Source organism: Phalaenopsis equestris, unplaced genomic scaffold (genome assembly GCF_001263595.1).
Source record: "Phalaenopsis equestris unplaced genomic scaffold, ASM126359v1 Scaffold000002, whole genome shotgun sequence".
NCBI lineage: Eukaryota > Viridiplantae > Streptophyta > Magnoliopsida > Asparagales > Orchidaceae > Phalaenopsis > Phalaenopsis equestris.
Window position 1 is genome coordinate 67,282,132 of NW_018164444.1, and position 16,110 is coordinate 67,298,241.

The following is a 16,110-nucleotide window of genomic DNA, read 5'->3' on the forward strand; positions in this document are numbered from 1 at the left end:
CTGAGCCTGGGCTCGCTCGTGTTCGGCTCGTTTATACCCCTAGTCGAGGTGCTCGACGGTGTAATTTCTCAAAGCTAATAAAATCTCTGCAGCGCATTTCCGTAGACGTAGTCAATTTGCCGAATCACGTAAATCTGTGTGTTTTCATTGTGTTCCTATTTTGTGAATTTTTCTTGATTAGATTTTCATTTTATTGTCGTCATTTTTTCATAACACTAAATATATATATATACCGAAATTGCAAATTGGGGACTAAAGAAGATGAATTATATTAATTATATTATTCCCTTAAAAGATCCTGCGAGAGGAGCTCATTTGTAGAGTCTAATTTTGAACTCATTGTGCTGAAGAGAAAGTGCAATAGCATGGCGAGAGAATCCGCTAGTTGTGTTGAGAAATTTAGGGCGAAGAAAAATAAAAATCGACACAAATTCAGAAGAACACAGAGATTTAACGAGGTTCGGCAAATATGCCTACGTCCTTGGGAGCAGAGCGGCGAATTCACTATTTTAGAGGAGTCCAGTAACATACCCATAGTGTTACACATCATATATATAGATAAATCCCACAAATAAAATTAATAACACGCCCTCTCTCTCCTCAACCAACTAAATTCCAAGAGTCTCTTCAATTCCAACAGACACTAATCTTTATTCCAGGAGACATGCCTCTTCATTTCTAAGAGACTCCAAATTCTGATATAAAAATCATACCTAACAAGTTGATCCATAAACAATACATAAACCACAAAAAGAATGTCATTCTAGACTTATTCTTCAAATAAAATCATCCAGGTGTAAAAGATATACAGGATATGCACAAAGATGAAGGACACACACAGAGATGAATGCCAAGTTTGGAAGTTACACAGCATACTAAACAAAGCTCTGTTGCAATGCTGACAACAAAATGATATTTAGCTTCAATGGAGGAGCAAACTATAGAATTTTCTTTCTTGGCATTCCATGATATTGGATTTCAACGAAGATATATAATGCAGGCACTTGTAGAAGTGTAGCGAGTCTATTTAGATTTCCAATCAACATCAAAGTGCATAGAGTTGAAGTGGTGATTCATACTGACGAAAAAGGATACAATCACTAGTTCCATGTAGAAAACAGGGGAGTTGTTTAGTTGCATTCTATTGATTATTGATAATTTTGTGCATAAATTGAGATAGTTAATTAACAGTTAAGTACTTGAGACCCTCCACTACAAAGCTAAACTTACGAGAAAGTGATGGAGAGATCATGAAAGTTACGGGAAAGGCTATGACTATCTCAGTGAGAGTTAGAAGATTGAGAATGTACAAGCCATGAGATGAAAAAGCTCATTCAAACAAGATACAACTTCCACATAAAGAAGGCAAGAAAATAATAGAGTGTGTCCAAGGTCTTTATTGGAAAGATATTTGGCAAGAAGAGTGACAAATTATTATCAATCGGCATAGGATTCACCTCTAATAATGATATCATAAACATAAATGATAAGTTAGTCGAGACATGAGTGTATGATTGGTCTTGAGGACACATAAATATTTACAAGAGAGTTGATGAAACAAAAAACAACTAGAAAGTATCATAGCTAATGTTACTAGGCATTGGGTGCTAGGTTTTGATATTTAGTTCATTGATTGTTTTGCTTCCTAGGTCATTAGTCATGGTGAAAATCAAAGTTCTTTAGGTTTAAAGTTTTGCATTTTTTATTTTTTTAGGTTGATGTCTTCCGTTTACTTTTGTCCTAAAGTTTGGTGTCCTGCGTTTAAATTTTTATGTCATTTGCAATTTTATGCAATTCAGTTTAAGTTGCTTAGTTTTTAGAAGTTAAATATTTCAAGTTGCTTTAGTTACCTTTAAGTTGATTCGAGTTATCTTAAAATTAATTACTTTTTATTTAAATGCTTTGAGTTATTTTAGGTTGTTTATTTTAAATATTCAAGTTATTAGATTACTTTAGGTTATTTGGTTTAAGTATTCAAGTTATTTGGTTAATTAGTTTAAATGATTTAAATTATTTTAAATTATTTAGATTAAGTGTTTTAGTTGGTTTAAGTGCTTTAAGTTATTTGGTTCAGGTGATTTTAAATATTTTAGATTATTTTAGATTACTTACTTTAAGTGTTTAGATTATTTATTTTAAGTGGTTTTTAAATGTTTTAAATTATTTTATTTAAATCATTATTATTATTGTTCTCAAGAGTTAATTTTAAAGTACTTTCAAATTAGCTTAAAATTGATATTAAGTTCTTTTGAATTCATTTTAAATTAACTTGGGGCTATTTAATTTTTTTATGTTGTTTTTTTTTGTTTATGTTTAAGTTCATTTAAAAATTTTGAACCACTTGGATCTGGAAATGACATATTTTATTAAAATGTTCATTAGAAAGCTGAAGAATTATACTTGGTGTATGAAGAAATAAAAAATGACTCAGATTAAACATGAAACATGAATTAGATTACACCAGAGTTATGTATATTACACATGAAATTAAGTTAGGTTAGCCTCAGGACTTAGGCTAGGTTTGGGTTGGATTGAGCTAGGGCTAACTAAGGTCAACTTGGGTCAGCTAAGGATAGCTAAGGTTAGCTAAGGTCAGCTTGGGTCAACTAAAGCTGGCTTATTTGGGTTAGGTTTGATTGGGCTAGGTTGGGTTAAGCTAGATTTGGTTAGTTTGGGTGAGGTTGGGTTGGGCTAGGATGAGTTAGGTTGGGTTATGTTGTGTTAGGCTAAATTGGGCTAAGTTAGGCTGGGCTGGGCTAGTTTAGGTTTGGTCAGGTTTGGGTCCAGTCTGGTTCGGGTCAGGTCAAGTTGGATTCAGGTCGGGTTGGGATTAAGCTAACCTAAACTCGAGCCTAACATAAAATTTTATTTAATTAACTTGGATAGAAAAAAAATTAAAAAACAAACTAGAAGCAATCACAAAAAAAAAAAAAAATTGTCGAAGGAGAGTTGGTCGCCATCGAGAGTACTGTAAGAAGAAGATTGTCAAAGAGTCACCAGAGAGGAGGAGAAAGAGGAGTGGAAGATGCACAGGGAAAAGGGAGAGGCGGAGGTTGTTGGCGTCAAGAATTGGAGTGTCGGTGGTAGAAACGATTAGTTCCTCTAGATCGATTCCAATGACCGTCAATTAAGACAGAGACCCACAGTTGTGCTTCTGTCGACCGTTAGAGCTCTCACAGATCGCCAATGGAGCTCCTGACAGCAAAACAACACTTTGATTGGTGGAATCAAGCTAGAAAGACCTCTAATTGCTGGTCGGGATCTCGAGCGCTAGCGTATTAGTTATTTTTGTGGTGCGAGAGCGGCAAGACAATGTGTGTATGTTCACTGGATAACCCCTTAGGGGGGGCGCCCGCATGCACGGAGGCGCATGAGGGTTTTGTGACCACGTGTTGCCCTGCATCCATAAACCCCAGAATTACTATAAATTTTTAGAAGAATATCAAAGCGTTTAATCTGCAAAAAACCAAAACCTCAAACAATGCCGTTTTTCCAATGATTTCCCGTGCTTCGCAGGGGCATGGTTGCTTACCCTGTTCTATCAGACTCGCTCGCATTTCGTCATTTTTCGTCCAGTAGTAGTGGGCATAATCTGCTGCTGATGCGGCCTTGCACTATGCCAAGGTTACGGCCCAAAAAGAAGCCCAAAGCCGGACGGTTCTTTAGCATGTTCGAACAAGGAAGGAAACGCTAGGGCATTTACATGCATACCATCTAATTTCTATTTATTTACATATGTCACATCAAAATTTTAGTTCTTTTACATTTATATAAGACAAATCTTTCATATCACATAAAAAAATACTACGACGTCAACTTTAAAAAAAATAAAATACATATTTTCATGCATAGATAAGGTTGTATATACGTAAAAATTAAAATTTAGGTGTTGATATGTAAATATATATGAATTGAGTGGTACATATGTAAATCTTTCATTAGTGATATATTTAGTGCATTTTTAATCAGTAAATGTTTTTTATTGATAGAACATAAATTAGTTAGAGAATAAATAAAAACAATCTAATGCAAATATAAATAAATAAAAACTGGCCATGTCTTATTTTGTAACGATAATTTGTAGAAAATGGCTAAAAATTAATTTAAAGCAATTTTTTTTCCCTTTCTCAACTATTTATTTTTAATTTCTTTTCACAATTTTCATGTCAACCTCGAATAACTACATTTATTTCGATGTGCCTTTCAATATCCTTTCAAGTCATTAAATAGCGACATTTCACATTCGGATCAATGGAATAGGATTCAATTATAAATATTAGGATAACACTTAAACACATAAATAATAGGGAAATAAAGAGAAGATATTTACATCTCACAAAATTCTTATTGTTGGATCACGATTGTCTTTTGGTAACACGTTTCGAGAGTTAGAGCCGAGTGAAAGAGCGAAAAGAATCGGGGGAGAGAGTTATCTTTATTCGTATTTTTATCTTCAATTTATAGGAGTGCAGTTTGTATAATTACAGGAAGGGGTGAACAGTTATGGAAACTGTTCTTAATATGATTGATGTTCTAATTAATTAAATGAAGGATAAATTTCACTCTTGCACGGTTAAAATTATGATGGTAGTCTCTTATATCTAATTTTGAAATGCAACGGAATTGTTTTTTTAAAGGCGAGTTTAAATTATGTGAGCTTATAATTATTTTATTTTCTTATAATTAAATATAATTAAGGAGAGAAGCCTTAAATGCACTGTCATTTTAATATTTAAAAAATAAATATAGAATTAGTGATTAAATTCGTCTTAAATAAATGATCCACGTCATTACAAACTACATGGTTCAGCTTACTTCCACCCGCTAGAAAGAAATAATATGATTTTTGCATATTGCATGGTAATATCAAAATCCCCACACAAACTTTAACAATAAACAAAAAGATATATATATATCTATATATATATATAAAATGGCCGGAGTCTATTATATCAACTCCTGCCATGCGCCTAAGAATTTGAGTACTTCACCCTACACTTAGGGGAAATCGAACCCCAGACTAAAGGAGACTTACAACTGACAAGCAGATGCTCGACCAACTGATCTGAGTACCTCGACACACACAAATATATAAATACAATATTTACTCATTTATATTAGCTTATATATATATATATATATCTTAAATTTTATTTTTTATATTTACACCTCTCAAATCTTTCATATCAAATAAATTTTTTTTATCATGGTAACTTTTAAAAAATAAAATATGTATTTCCATTCAAAGGTAAAAGTATGTTTCCATGTTAGATATGTAAATACTTGAGAATTAAGTATTATGTACGCAAATATTTCTAAAACTAATTAAGTGTCTTTAAAAACCTAAACTATTTTTAGCACATCATAATTATAGAAAACTATATATTGTTAACCTACGTTTATTTTTAAATATACGACGCCCCACGCCTAACATTTAATTGCGTGATGAGACAACCCAGGCGTAGATAAATTCCTTGCCTTTAAAAAAACTATCGACTTTCGCAAAATTTCATTCAAATTACCGATTTGACCCTGACATGAGGATATCTGGGTAGATTTCTAAATTTCCCTATTGTTTATGGTAGCTTGCCGTCTAAGTGACGTATGAGCAGAATAAATATTTCCTCGGAAGCAAACGGAGACATTTTGTGATGCCTCCCATACTAGATGATGGGAAGGACAAAATATTAGCATATGTTTATAGTAGCCATTTATTCCGAAGGAAGACATCTCTTGCTTATATTAATGATGTACTTCATGGCATCATTGTGTAGATTATATTAGTGTACCCTTTCAATAGAAGATAACATCTATGTCTCATAAACGTAGGCTTTTGAATAATATGATACTTATGTGACTCATAACATCCTCAATTTCTATCATCAACAATGCCTCTAACTTGAGTTTCTCGTAGCAATATCTAGTAATCTCTTGGAAGGACCGTCCTTCATAAGGTTTCAAAACCTCTTGATTTGCCATATATGTGCTATATTGTTGAATAATTAAATTTCCTAAAATGTACACAAAACAAATTATATTATAAAAATAAACATTGTTGTATCAAAATATAATAATAACAATTTTGGTAAAGATAAAAAAAGGGCCAGCTTTAAGCTACTCAACTTTTATTTCTTATTTAATAGTCAATTTAGACAATTTTTTTTAATTTATTGCTCTAATACAACTCCCATTTTTTTATGTTTTGAATTTCACATGCTTTCTATCTTTTATTGATATGAATTAAGCTGAAATTATTTAAGATATATTAAGACTTCTGAATCTTTAAGCAAATAATCAAGTTTTAGTATTATGCTATTTAATGAATTATACATATTTTATGATTATATCCTTAATTTAGATGAAGAATTTTATAATCCTACTAAAGGATAGCCTATGTCAAATAGCGGTTATCCAACGTAAGATTCTGAATGATAATTTCATATCACCATTTTATCACGGTAATTTGGTTTTACTTTGATTGCACCAAATGCAAGGTGTTTTAATGATTTGCATATTGTATAATTTATGGGACTTTTAGTTCAGACTTATTTCTAAATGCTACAAATTATACATTTACGACTTATGCATTTTGAAGGTAGGTTAATTAATAATATTACCATTTGCATTTTTATGAACCTTGCACTTTTGTTATCATTATTGTTAATTGTATCACATATGTTAATTTAACTAAAATATTTTATCATGATGAACCATTTAAACTATGTGGATTATCAAAAGATAATTGTACTATTTAAGTGATTTTGAATGTATAAATATTAAGAAAGAAATAGTAGGTGGCTATTTTTTGACGCATTGGAATGATGTGATTTATAATATTAGTTGACAAACTAAAGGCTGCCCTTATTATTTTAGCAACCTAATTTTTATTGTAAAAATTATTTACAAATTCAAAAATATTTGTTGTCATGATATCATTTTAATTCAAAAAAGCATATCTTACTTTCACAAATATATATTTTTTTAATTTTATTATTTATATTTTTTAGTGTCAAATATTTGACTTTATATTGTATTAAATATATACATTATTTTTGGAATCATTTGAGCAATGATGACATTTAAATCAATACTCAAATGAAATCTTGATTTCAATTTCCAATACATAATTTCAACTATTTATATTAAAATATGCAAACATGTTACATTATGAGCATAGGTTTTATTATAATTATTATGCCGTACATATGATTTGTGCTTCGATTATAAGATAACACACATGCATTTACCTCAAAGAAACTAGTTAACATACCTCTCATCATATTATATTTGCACATATTTTTCAATAAATTAAAGGATCATTATAGCTTAAAGTAGAATCTTACACTTGTCAACCACTATTTGACATAGACTATCTTTTAGTGGGATTATGAAATTCTTCATCAAAATTAAGGATATTACTTCTATTTTTTAAGCTAAAAGGCCAATAAATTTTAATGGTGACCTTTCAAAAATTTGTGGCTTTTTTAATTTAAGCCCAAAAAAATTAAACATGTTTTTCATGATTGTTTCTCAAAACATAAAAAAATTATATATATTCATGATTATTTTATTTTATTTTTTATTCATTTTTTTTCTAAATTGTTAAGGCTCAATATAAATTATAATATTAAATTTGACCATAAAAAAGATGACATTGGGTGACAATTGTAGATACTTTTATACTTTAAGTAGGTTGATGACACTTGAAGCTTCCATGCACGTAGCATAGTCAACATGCTATAGCTAAGTGCATAACCCATATAAGAGGTGCATAATGAAATTTAATAGGTGACTGCCTTAAAAATTTAATTATATTGTACTCTTTCCTTAAAAAATGTCTAGTCTTAAATAGTTTAACACTTAAACTCTTAAACATCCGAGAAAGAGTTACCTTTTATGATAGCCTCAATGTCAAATAGGGTCTTTTCATGCACTATCCTTCTACAATGTCCTTTCTTTCTAGATTTAATTTTTTTTTTCTCTTTAATTCATTAAATTAAAAATAAAGTATAATAGTCAACAATTGTTCTATTATATATTTAGGGGCATTCACTTAAATACCACACAATCATTATTTATTTATATATCTAACCCCTATACATTCCTATTTACTTGGACCTCACTCAAAATTTTAACATGGTTACTATATTTTTAAAAATGAAATATGTTAGACTTATATGACACCAATATATTATAAGTATAAACTATATCAAAATTGGGATATTAGACACATAAATACATTAAAAAAAGTTATGGCATGCATTTAACTTTGCCTACATATTTATTTACACACCCAAGAACACGACCATTATCAAACTAGCTAGCAATGACTTCTAACATCAAATGATTCTTCAGAGCCAGCTACACGAAACCCGCGGCCATAAATCTCTCATTTAATTCTCATTCAACATCTCATTAACTTCTCCAGTTCTCGGTAGGTCAAGCTTTTACCACTCCCTCCTCCACTCCTCCTTTCTCCACCTTCACCAAACAGAAACCAGAAAGAAGACATTTTGCTGAAAAGAGAGAGGGAAACAAACACTTAGAAGCAAAGTTGATGGAGATGGATGAAGATATCTGCTGCTTTCAGCCTTTATCGTCATCGAATATGCTACAATAAATAAGAGCTGGTTCGAAGTCCCTCAGTAAAGGCCAAAGCATGTCTCTTTCCTCCGCTTCATCTGAAGCTTCTCTTAAGAAAGCTCTCAGAAAGCGCTGAAACTCATGATATTGATGATGCCGCCCGCGAGGAAGACGAAGTTGAGAGACCTCTCTCTTCTTCTTCTTCTTCTCCTTCTTCTTCTCTTCTTGCTCGACAGAGGTGCAGCAAGCAAGAGGGTTTCTTCTTTAAGGCTTGCGAGAATACGGAGGCATTTGGATATGATAAACAAGCCTGCTCTGCGATCCATTCAAGTAAAAGACGATCAAAATCTCTCTTTTTTTTTTTCAATTTTTGCGGTGTTTTTTGTTTCTATCAGTTTGCGGAGATGAGAAATTTGTATGTGCAGAGCCCGGATGGAGATATTATCGATTGTGTTCGTAGCCACAAGCAGCTTGCGCTCGACCACCCTCTGCTCAAGGATCATATAATTCAGGTTAGAAGATATTGCTTATAAAAGAAGCATTTTTATGCATTTTTATACTCATTTTTGAGCATATTAATGCTGGTCCACATGATTTTATTTTACAAATTATGTGCATAATACGAAGTTTTGCTCGTCCATTTTGTTGTCTTTTTAATATGTAAAAACAGTGAATATTAGATGACGAGCTGACATTCACATTTTCTATTTTATATATTAATGAATTCCCTTAATAGTTTCTACTTGTGATTTAATATTTATTTATAATAATCATATTTTTTTATTTTGGTTTAGAGATTGCCATCAGAGAGACCTGCATTCTCCGGCGGGCGGGTGATGAGTAACTCAACAATAACAAAACAAGCATGGCAAAATTGGCACCATGTTGGGCACTGCCCCAAGGGCACAATACCGGTACGTCGGAGCTCCATCGACGACGTCCTCCGAGCCAAATCACTGTATCACTACGGCAAGAAGCGGCACCGTCGATGGCCAATGAACCCCGGCGGCCGATCGGCATATGCTCCGGATGTTGTTAGTGGCAATGGTCATGAGGTATGAAACACTGCTCATAGCAATAAAACAAAGTTAGGAAAGTGATGAGATTTTGCTTGGAATATGATTGCTGTCTGCTCTTTTAGAAAGCAGAGAGTAATAAAGATAGAGATGTGAGGGGAGTTGGGGATCTGCAAAGGCATTAAATTGATTTCTAGGGTTTTTATTGCATACTTTTTTTTCTTCTATTACAAGCAAAGTAGGCATGAAAGAGTAAGTGGTATTCATTGAATGAACTCAAAGGCATTGAATACTTGGTTGAGGTCATGCTGATAATGATTTTATTTTATTTTTCCTTAAAGTCATATATTTTTTTATGAAAAAATTAAGTTCTTTTGAATATATGTGATTTTACTTTTTAATAAAGTTATTTTTTTTAGCTTCATTTAAATTTTTTTTCCTTTATAAGACAACATCATTTATTATCTATGAGAAGGATTAAGAAGTTGTATTTAACTTAAGAAGAATCTTAATTAAACTTTTTTTTTCCATTATGAAGAAGCTTTTTAGATGAAATGTTTTAGCAAATTTAGCATTTTTCTTTGCGACTATAAGAAGTATTTCTATTAGTGTCGGTTACCCGGCCTGCTGGTTGACATCCACGGTAAAAGACTCTCAGGTCAGGGATTCGAATCTCCTCTCACATATTTGGCCTTATGGAGGTGGTACTTGAATTCTTAGCCACATTAAAAGTGGCATGAGAACAAATCTTGAGTAATTCAATCAAAATTAAGATAAATTTAGAGCATAGAAAAATGGGACAGTTATAAATGTGTTTTAAACAATATTTTCTTATGCAAATAAATAAAAAATACTTGATTTGTGGTTCAAGAGTTAAAATTTTACATCTTAACCGAAATGTAATGAAAACAATTCTAAACCAATTCTGTTCCAATATTATATTGCTGCAAGGAATTGAAACCATTTGAATCAAACTGTTTAATATATGTACATATTTAACATTTCATTGACATGGGAGCTAATTAATGCTCGTTTAGGGAAACGAGCTTTAGGTTAATGGAAACGCGAGGGATCCAATGCAATTTTGGTAGTTTGAGGAAGCCATTTCCCAGTAGTTTTCCCTTCATTATTTTCATTTAAGAAAAAAAAAGAAAAGAAAAATTTATCAAATTTCGTTATGGGCGCAGCATGCAATAGCGTACACGGGAACAGACCAAGAATTGTATGGAGCAAAGGCTACGATTAACGTATGGGAACCGTCCATTCAGGTTGGGAACGAGTTCAGCTTATCTCAGATTTGGGTCCTATCAGGCTCTTTTGACGGCTCTGATCTCAACAGCATTGAAGCCGGCTGGCAGGTACTTCCATCTCATTTGAATCATAAAACTGTTTATATATATCTGTAAAAATACTCATTATTCACGGACAACTAGTGTTAAGCTTGTTAAGTAGATTGTGTTGGGCTTGTTTGCTAGGTAAACAAGCCAAACACGAAAAAAATTTTAGGCTCGAATAATAAAGAAGCTGAAGATGAACAACTCTTTCTATGGTAATGTGGTTATAATCATAACATATTTATATTTATATCTAAATTCAAATCATAACATTTTCTATGGCAATGTAGTTAATTACAATTTTTTTTGCATAGATCTAGTCTAGTTCTATATTTATTTTTCTCAATTAATTTTAACGAACCAATTTTGAGTTGAACACAAACACAATGTTTACGAGCTAATTTCAAACACGAGCCTATTTCAAACTTGAGCTATTTCGAACGAGCCGAACACGAGCCAAACCTGAGCTCACTCAAGCTCCGCTCATTTACAACCTGACACACACGCGCGCACACACACACGCGCGCGCACTTTTTATTTAGATTTTTTCAAGACGAAGATTTAATTTTTTTAGAAATGATAAACTTTTTATGAAGCTGTATAACAAAATGAAATGTACTATTTATTATTATTTTTTTTTGAAAAAAAATGCCTTGTTTAATCTGGGCAATTGATAGATCGGTTTCAAATGCCTAAGATTGGTTTAAAGTCATTTACTTAAATATAAAAAAATAATAAGAATGCCCAAATTTGGATAAAAATTAAAATAATAGCAATACTTTGTCCATTTAAATAACTTGTTCATCAATTATTATATTATTTTTGAATTTTTTTTCATCTTTGATTTGATTAATCTAATTAAAACCAAGGGGGCATTTACATACATATTCAATCCTTCTAAATTCTTGAGTTGCACATTTGCATCAAGATCAATGCTCAATTGAATATAAATTTTATGATTGCAAAAGAGCCACCTCAAACGGATCACAATTTACATCATTATTAAAATATTCATTTTGATTCAAGCTAAACAATAATTCAATTTTCATATATTTTTTTATGAATCATCAATCTTATAAATACAAATCATATATATATATATATAGGAGTTTCAAATAAAAAAATAATTTTATTGTTGTGTAATTTTTAATGATTTGAGTAAAATTCATAGTCTTAATAATATAATATATCTATATATATTATTTAAGCATGTGCATATTCCTTAATGTGGGCCGACTACTAGGGTTGACATTTGGGCACATGCCACTAAAATGAAGAAAGGCCACTTATATTTTACACACACAAAAGGGCTCAAGGGAGGAGCACCTTTGTGCAATTTACATGGGCCCACCTTCCATTGAATGTCATGCCAAGTTTGTTGGTTAAATAAGTGGTGGGACCATAATTAGTGTTTGCAATAACTATTAATAATTTTTAACAGACAACAGTGGAGCCCTCCCTTTGCTTAACATTATGCTTATCTTATATTATAATGATTAAAAATATTTTTTAGTGAAAGATCTACATATACCACTAAATTCCTATGTATTTACATACCTAAACCCTACATTTTTTATTTTTTTTTATGTACACCACCTTATCTATCCATGAAAACTTTAATGTGATAAGAAAGATTTGGGTTGTGTTAATGTATAAGAGAAAATTTAGGTCACATAATACATAAATCCGAAAAAATTGGGTGATATGCATGTCAGTGCCACTTTGTTATTTTAATTCAAAGTTTCAGAGTAATAAAGATCGTCCAAATTCAAACTAAGGGTGTCTTTAGAACAGCTTGTGCTAATACAAATAAGCAGTTTATTCTGAAACCCAACCCGTGGGTGTTTAGCAGGGTTTGACCCGCGGCCTGCATTTAGTGTAAAATCCCAACCACATTTTTGGATAAGCTGCCGAAACTTGTTTTCCAAACGATGATGTGACGTTTTGAAAATAAGCTGTCCCAAAAATCATGTCACTCACTTAATGCTCCAATTCTCTGTTTCTGTAATTGGCGCACTATGTGATTCTTAAAGCCATAAATTATTGAAAACAATAAATTTAACTATGACGAAGGAATATTTAACCTAATAAATAACCAATATAATAATAATAATAATAATAATAAAAAGGGGCATTTCCATACATTACCACAAAATTCTTATGTTGTATTTACAAATATAACACCAACATTTTTATATTTATGTGCATTACGCTCAAATCTTTAGCGTTACATCAAAAATATCATGATTACTAAATTTTTAAAAGTAAAATACACATTTTCATGCACATCATTGACACCAAAGTATTATAAAGATAAAAATCAAAATTTCAATATTCTTAGATATGTAAATACAAAGAATTGTGTGGTATGTATGTAAACTTCTCAGCCCACTACCACTAGCACCTTTGGCTTTACATTGCAGTAAATAAATAAATAATAATAATAATAAACTTAATTTACAATATTTTAAAGCTATAATATAAAATAAAAACTTATTGATGTGATCAGAAAACTATAATAAATAAAGCTGAATATTTTTTTTATCTAATTATTTATAATTTTATATGCTGGCGCACAAAATAAGGCAATCAAGTTGGGGCCACTAAATTGAAGAGGAACCATCAGTGCAACAAAGAGAACAGCAAACATGAAAGTGGCCAGTGGACGGCCAGATCAGCCGCAATTAAGCGTGGATTAATTGCTTCTGTCCCCACAGCTTTCATAATAATTACACCACTATCTTTTTTCTGTGGCACTGGCAAACATAATTGTTATGTTGAATATTCTGAAGCCTTCCATTTTTTTCTAGTCAGGTCAGCCCTGAGCTTTATGGAGACAGCAGGCCCAGGCTCTTCACTTATTGGACGGTGAGGTCTCTTCCCTTCCCCTTGAGGAACAGATTACCGCATGAGCTTATTTTGCTGTCTCTTGAATCTTCTATACATATTATAATATCAAAAAAATGTCCAAATAGTCTATAAACTGTTAGTCTTTTAGTTTCAGATTCTGAAATAATCCCTCAATTAAAAGAGACCAGGGTTTGTTTTAGCAAAAAAGTAAAAGAGCCGGGATAAATTTGTCATTTTTATAGACTTTTAAGATTAAAATGATATCTTTAAAGAGTCTGTGAACAAATTTGATATTTTTTACTTATCATTTATACTTGCTAAATATAAAAACTTACATGAAAAGGCCGAACACTGAATATTTTCATGGCGTTTGCTGCTATAGAGCGATGCCTACCAAGTAACAGGATGCTACAACCTTCTCTGCTCTGGATTCATACAAACCAACAATAAGATAGCAATCGGCGCTTCCATATCTCCGATCTCATCGTTCGACGGCAACCAATTTGATATCAGCATCCTCATTTGGAAGGTAAACCTATAAAATATCAACATATAGTAACATTAATCCACAAAAAAAATATCAAATGTAGTGATAAAATTTAGGAAATTTGCATATATAGCACACAATTCATATGTATTTACATATCTAACACTCAAAGTTTGATATTTACACTCATAACACCTCGGTGTTATAAACTTATGTGTATTTCACGTTTAAAAGATAATGATGGTGATATTTTTTAATCTGAGATATTAAGGATTTGAGTGGTTTGTATGTAAATATGAATGTTTAGATGTTAGATACTCAAAAATATAACGATTGTAAGGTGAGTATGTAAATACCCAAATAATGTAAACTAAACCTATCCACACACAACATGAGCTCCAGGATCCAAAGCTGGGAGACTGGTGGATGAGCTTTGGTGATGATATGCTGGTTGGCTACTGGCCAGCAGAGCTCTTCACTCACCTCACAGATAGAGCAACCATGGTGGAGTGGGGAGGTGAGGTCGTTAATACTCGTTCCGACGGACGGCACACTTCGACTCAGATGGGTTCGGGTAGGTTTGCGGAAGAGGGTTTTGCCCGATCCAGCTACTTTCGAAACCTCGAAATTGTTGATGCAGATAACAGCCTAAGCCCGGTTCAGTCTATCACTACTCTTGCTGAAAACCCTAATTGCTATGACATTAAGAGCTCTGCCAATTCTGATTGGGGCACTTACTTCTACTATGGTGGACCTGGGAGCAATCCCAGGTGCTTGTAATTTGTCAAACACCTTGCATGCAGCTATTGTTTAGAATATCAAGTTCATTTTTCTCTCAGGCCTATATTTGATATCAATGTATTAAGGCGTTGGTATATGTTGTTTTGGTGCTGCATGTAGGGGATGCAAGTGCTTGTTTTGTTTCTATTTTTTATTTAGTTTAGCACTAGAGTTTCATGCTACACTTGTTATAGGAAAAAAAGTTTGTGTACTGATAGCACAAAATTTCAACAAGTGTAATAGCCATGAATATTATTTTGTTTATACAGATTCAAGCCTAGGGTGTAAACTTGTATTTAGTAGGATCTGATTGCTTATTCTTCTAAGTAAATTGGGTGAATTAAGCTAAAACATAGTCTTTGAGTGAATGTGAGGAACTTTCAGTTAGAGGAAATATGAATGAAAATAAGTAAATAAAACATGTCAGGAACTATTTAACTTGTAGTCTTTATTATTCAATGCACATGCTTATTTTGCAACTTTCATATCAACTATTTGTAATTGCCTATAATTTCTTTTCTTTTAAGCAATTAAGATTAAATTTTATAATAAATCAATTATACATGTCCATGTCGGCGCTTAAAAGGGGGAAAAGTTAATGTTTGGGGGTCGCCCGTAAGAAGCTGTCGGTCGCCATAATTGAAATCTCGTCGCACGCTTCGGAAGGACTTTTTAATTTACGTATATATATATAATTTTAGAAAAATATGAAATCAAACTGACCTCATATTTTTCACAGTTTAAATGAAAGATCACTCTACCTCAAATCATGTATCTATCCCGAGGAATAAACACAAGACTTGAGGATGAGGCTCGATCAAATAAACTAAGAAAGATATGACGTCCGTTTGGTCTGCGAAACCGTTTTATTTGCCGACAAGTTCCCCTATTTAATACAGAAGAATTAAATAGGGTTTATTTTAAGTTGGGTTCGGAAAAGCTCCCTATAAGGGCAAGCCCCTATAGTTAATTACATCTTAAATGACCGAAGTCACCTAAGAAAACTCTCGATAAAAATCAGGGAATAATGTCTTCAAAGAAGTCAAAAGGATAGGACTTT

General features: G+C 32.1%; 1 protein-coding gene and 1 long non-coding RNA gene across 3 annotated transcripts in view; one reads left to right on the forward strand and one right to left on the reverse strand.

The window, feature by feature from the left end:
* The first annotated feature begins 8,330 nt into the window (after positions 1-8,330).
* On the forward strand, positions 8,331-15,339 carry LOC110018064. The gene is made up of 7 exons (XM_020715289.1): positions 8,331-8,913; positions 9,009-9,095; positions 9,378-9,638; positions 10,787-10,957; positions 13,748-13,801; positions 14,166-14,312; positions 14,673-15,339. Exons 1-7 carry the CDS (start codon positions 8,725-8,727, stop codon positions 15,048-15,050), a joined length of 1,287 nt encoding a protein of 428 aa, XP_020570948.1. The 5' UTR covers positions 8,331-8,724; the 3' UTR covers positions 15,051-15,339.
* Positions 14,243-16,110, reverse strand: part of LOC110018067 — a 48,020-nt gene continuing 46,152 nt past the window's right edge. For both annotated transcript variants that reach the window (XR_002293329.1, XR_002293330.1), the window contains exon 4: positions 14,243-14,318. This is a non-coding gene — a long non-coding RNA (uncharacterized LOC110018067). The remainder of the gene's footprint in view (positions 14,319-16,110) is intronic.

What these genes read in the sequence shown, in the direction of transcription:
- LOC110018064 (XM_020715289.1), top strand. Translation starts at nt 8,725, where the DNA reads ATGATATTGATGATGCCGCCCGCGAGGAAGACGAAGTTGAGAGACCTC. An exon ending in GCATTGAAGCCGGCTGGCAG is followed by an intron (nt 10,958 to 13,747) that starts GTACTTCCATCT and finishes TTTTCTAGTCAG; the next exon opens with GTCAGCCCTGAGCTTTATGG. An exon ending in TCAGCATCCTCATTTGGAAG is followed by an intron (nt 14,313 to 14,672) that starts GTAAACCTATAA and finishes CATGAGCTCCAG; the next exon opens with GATCCAAAGCTGGGAGACTG.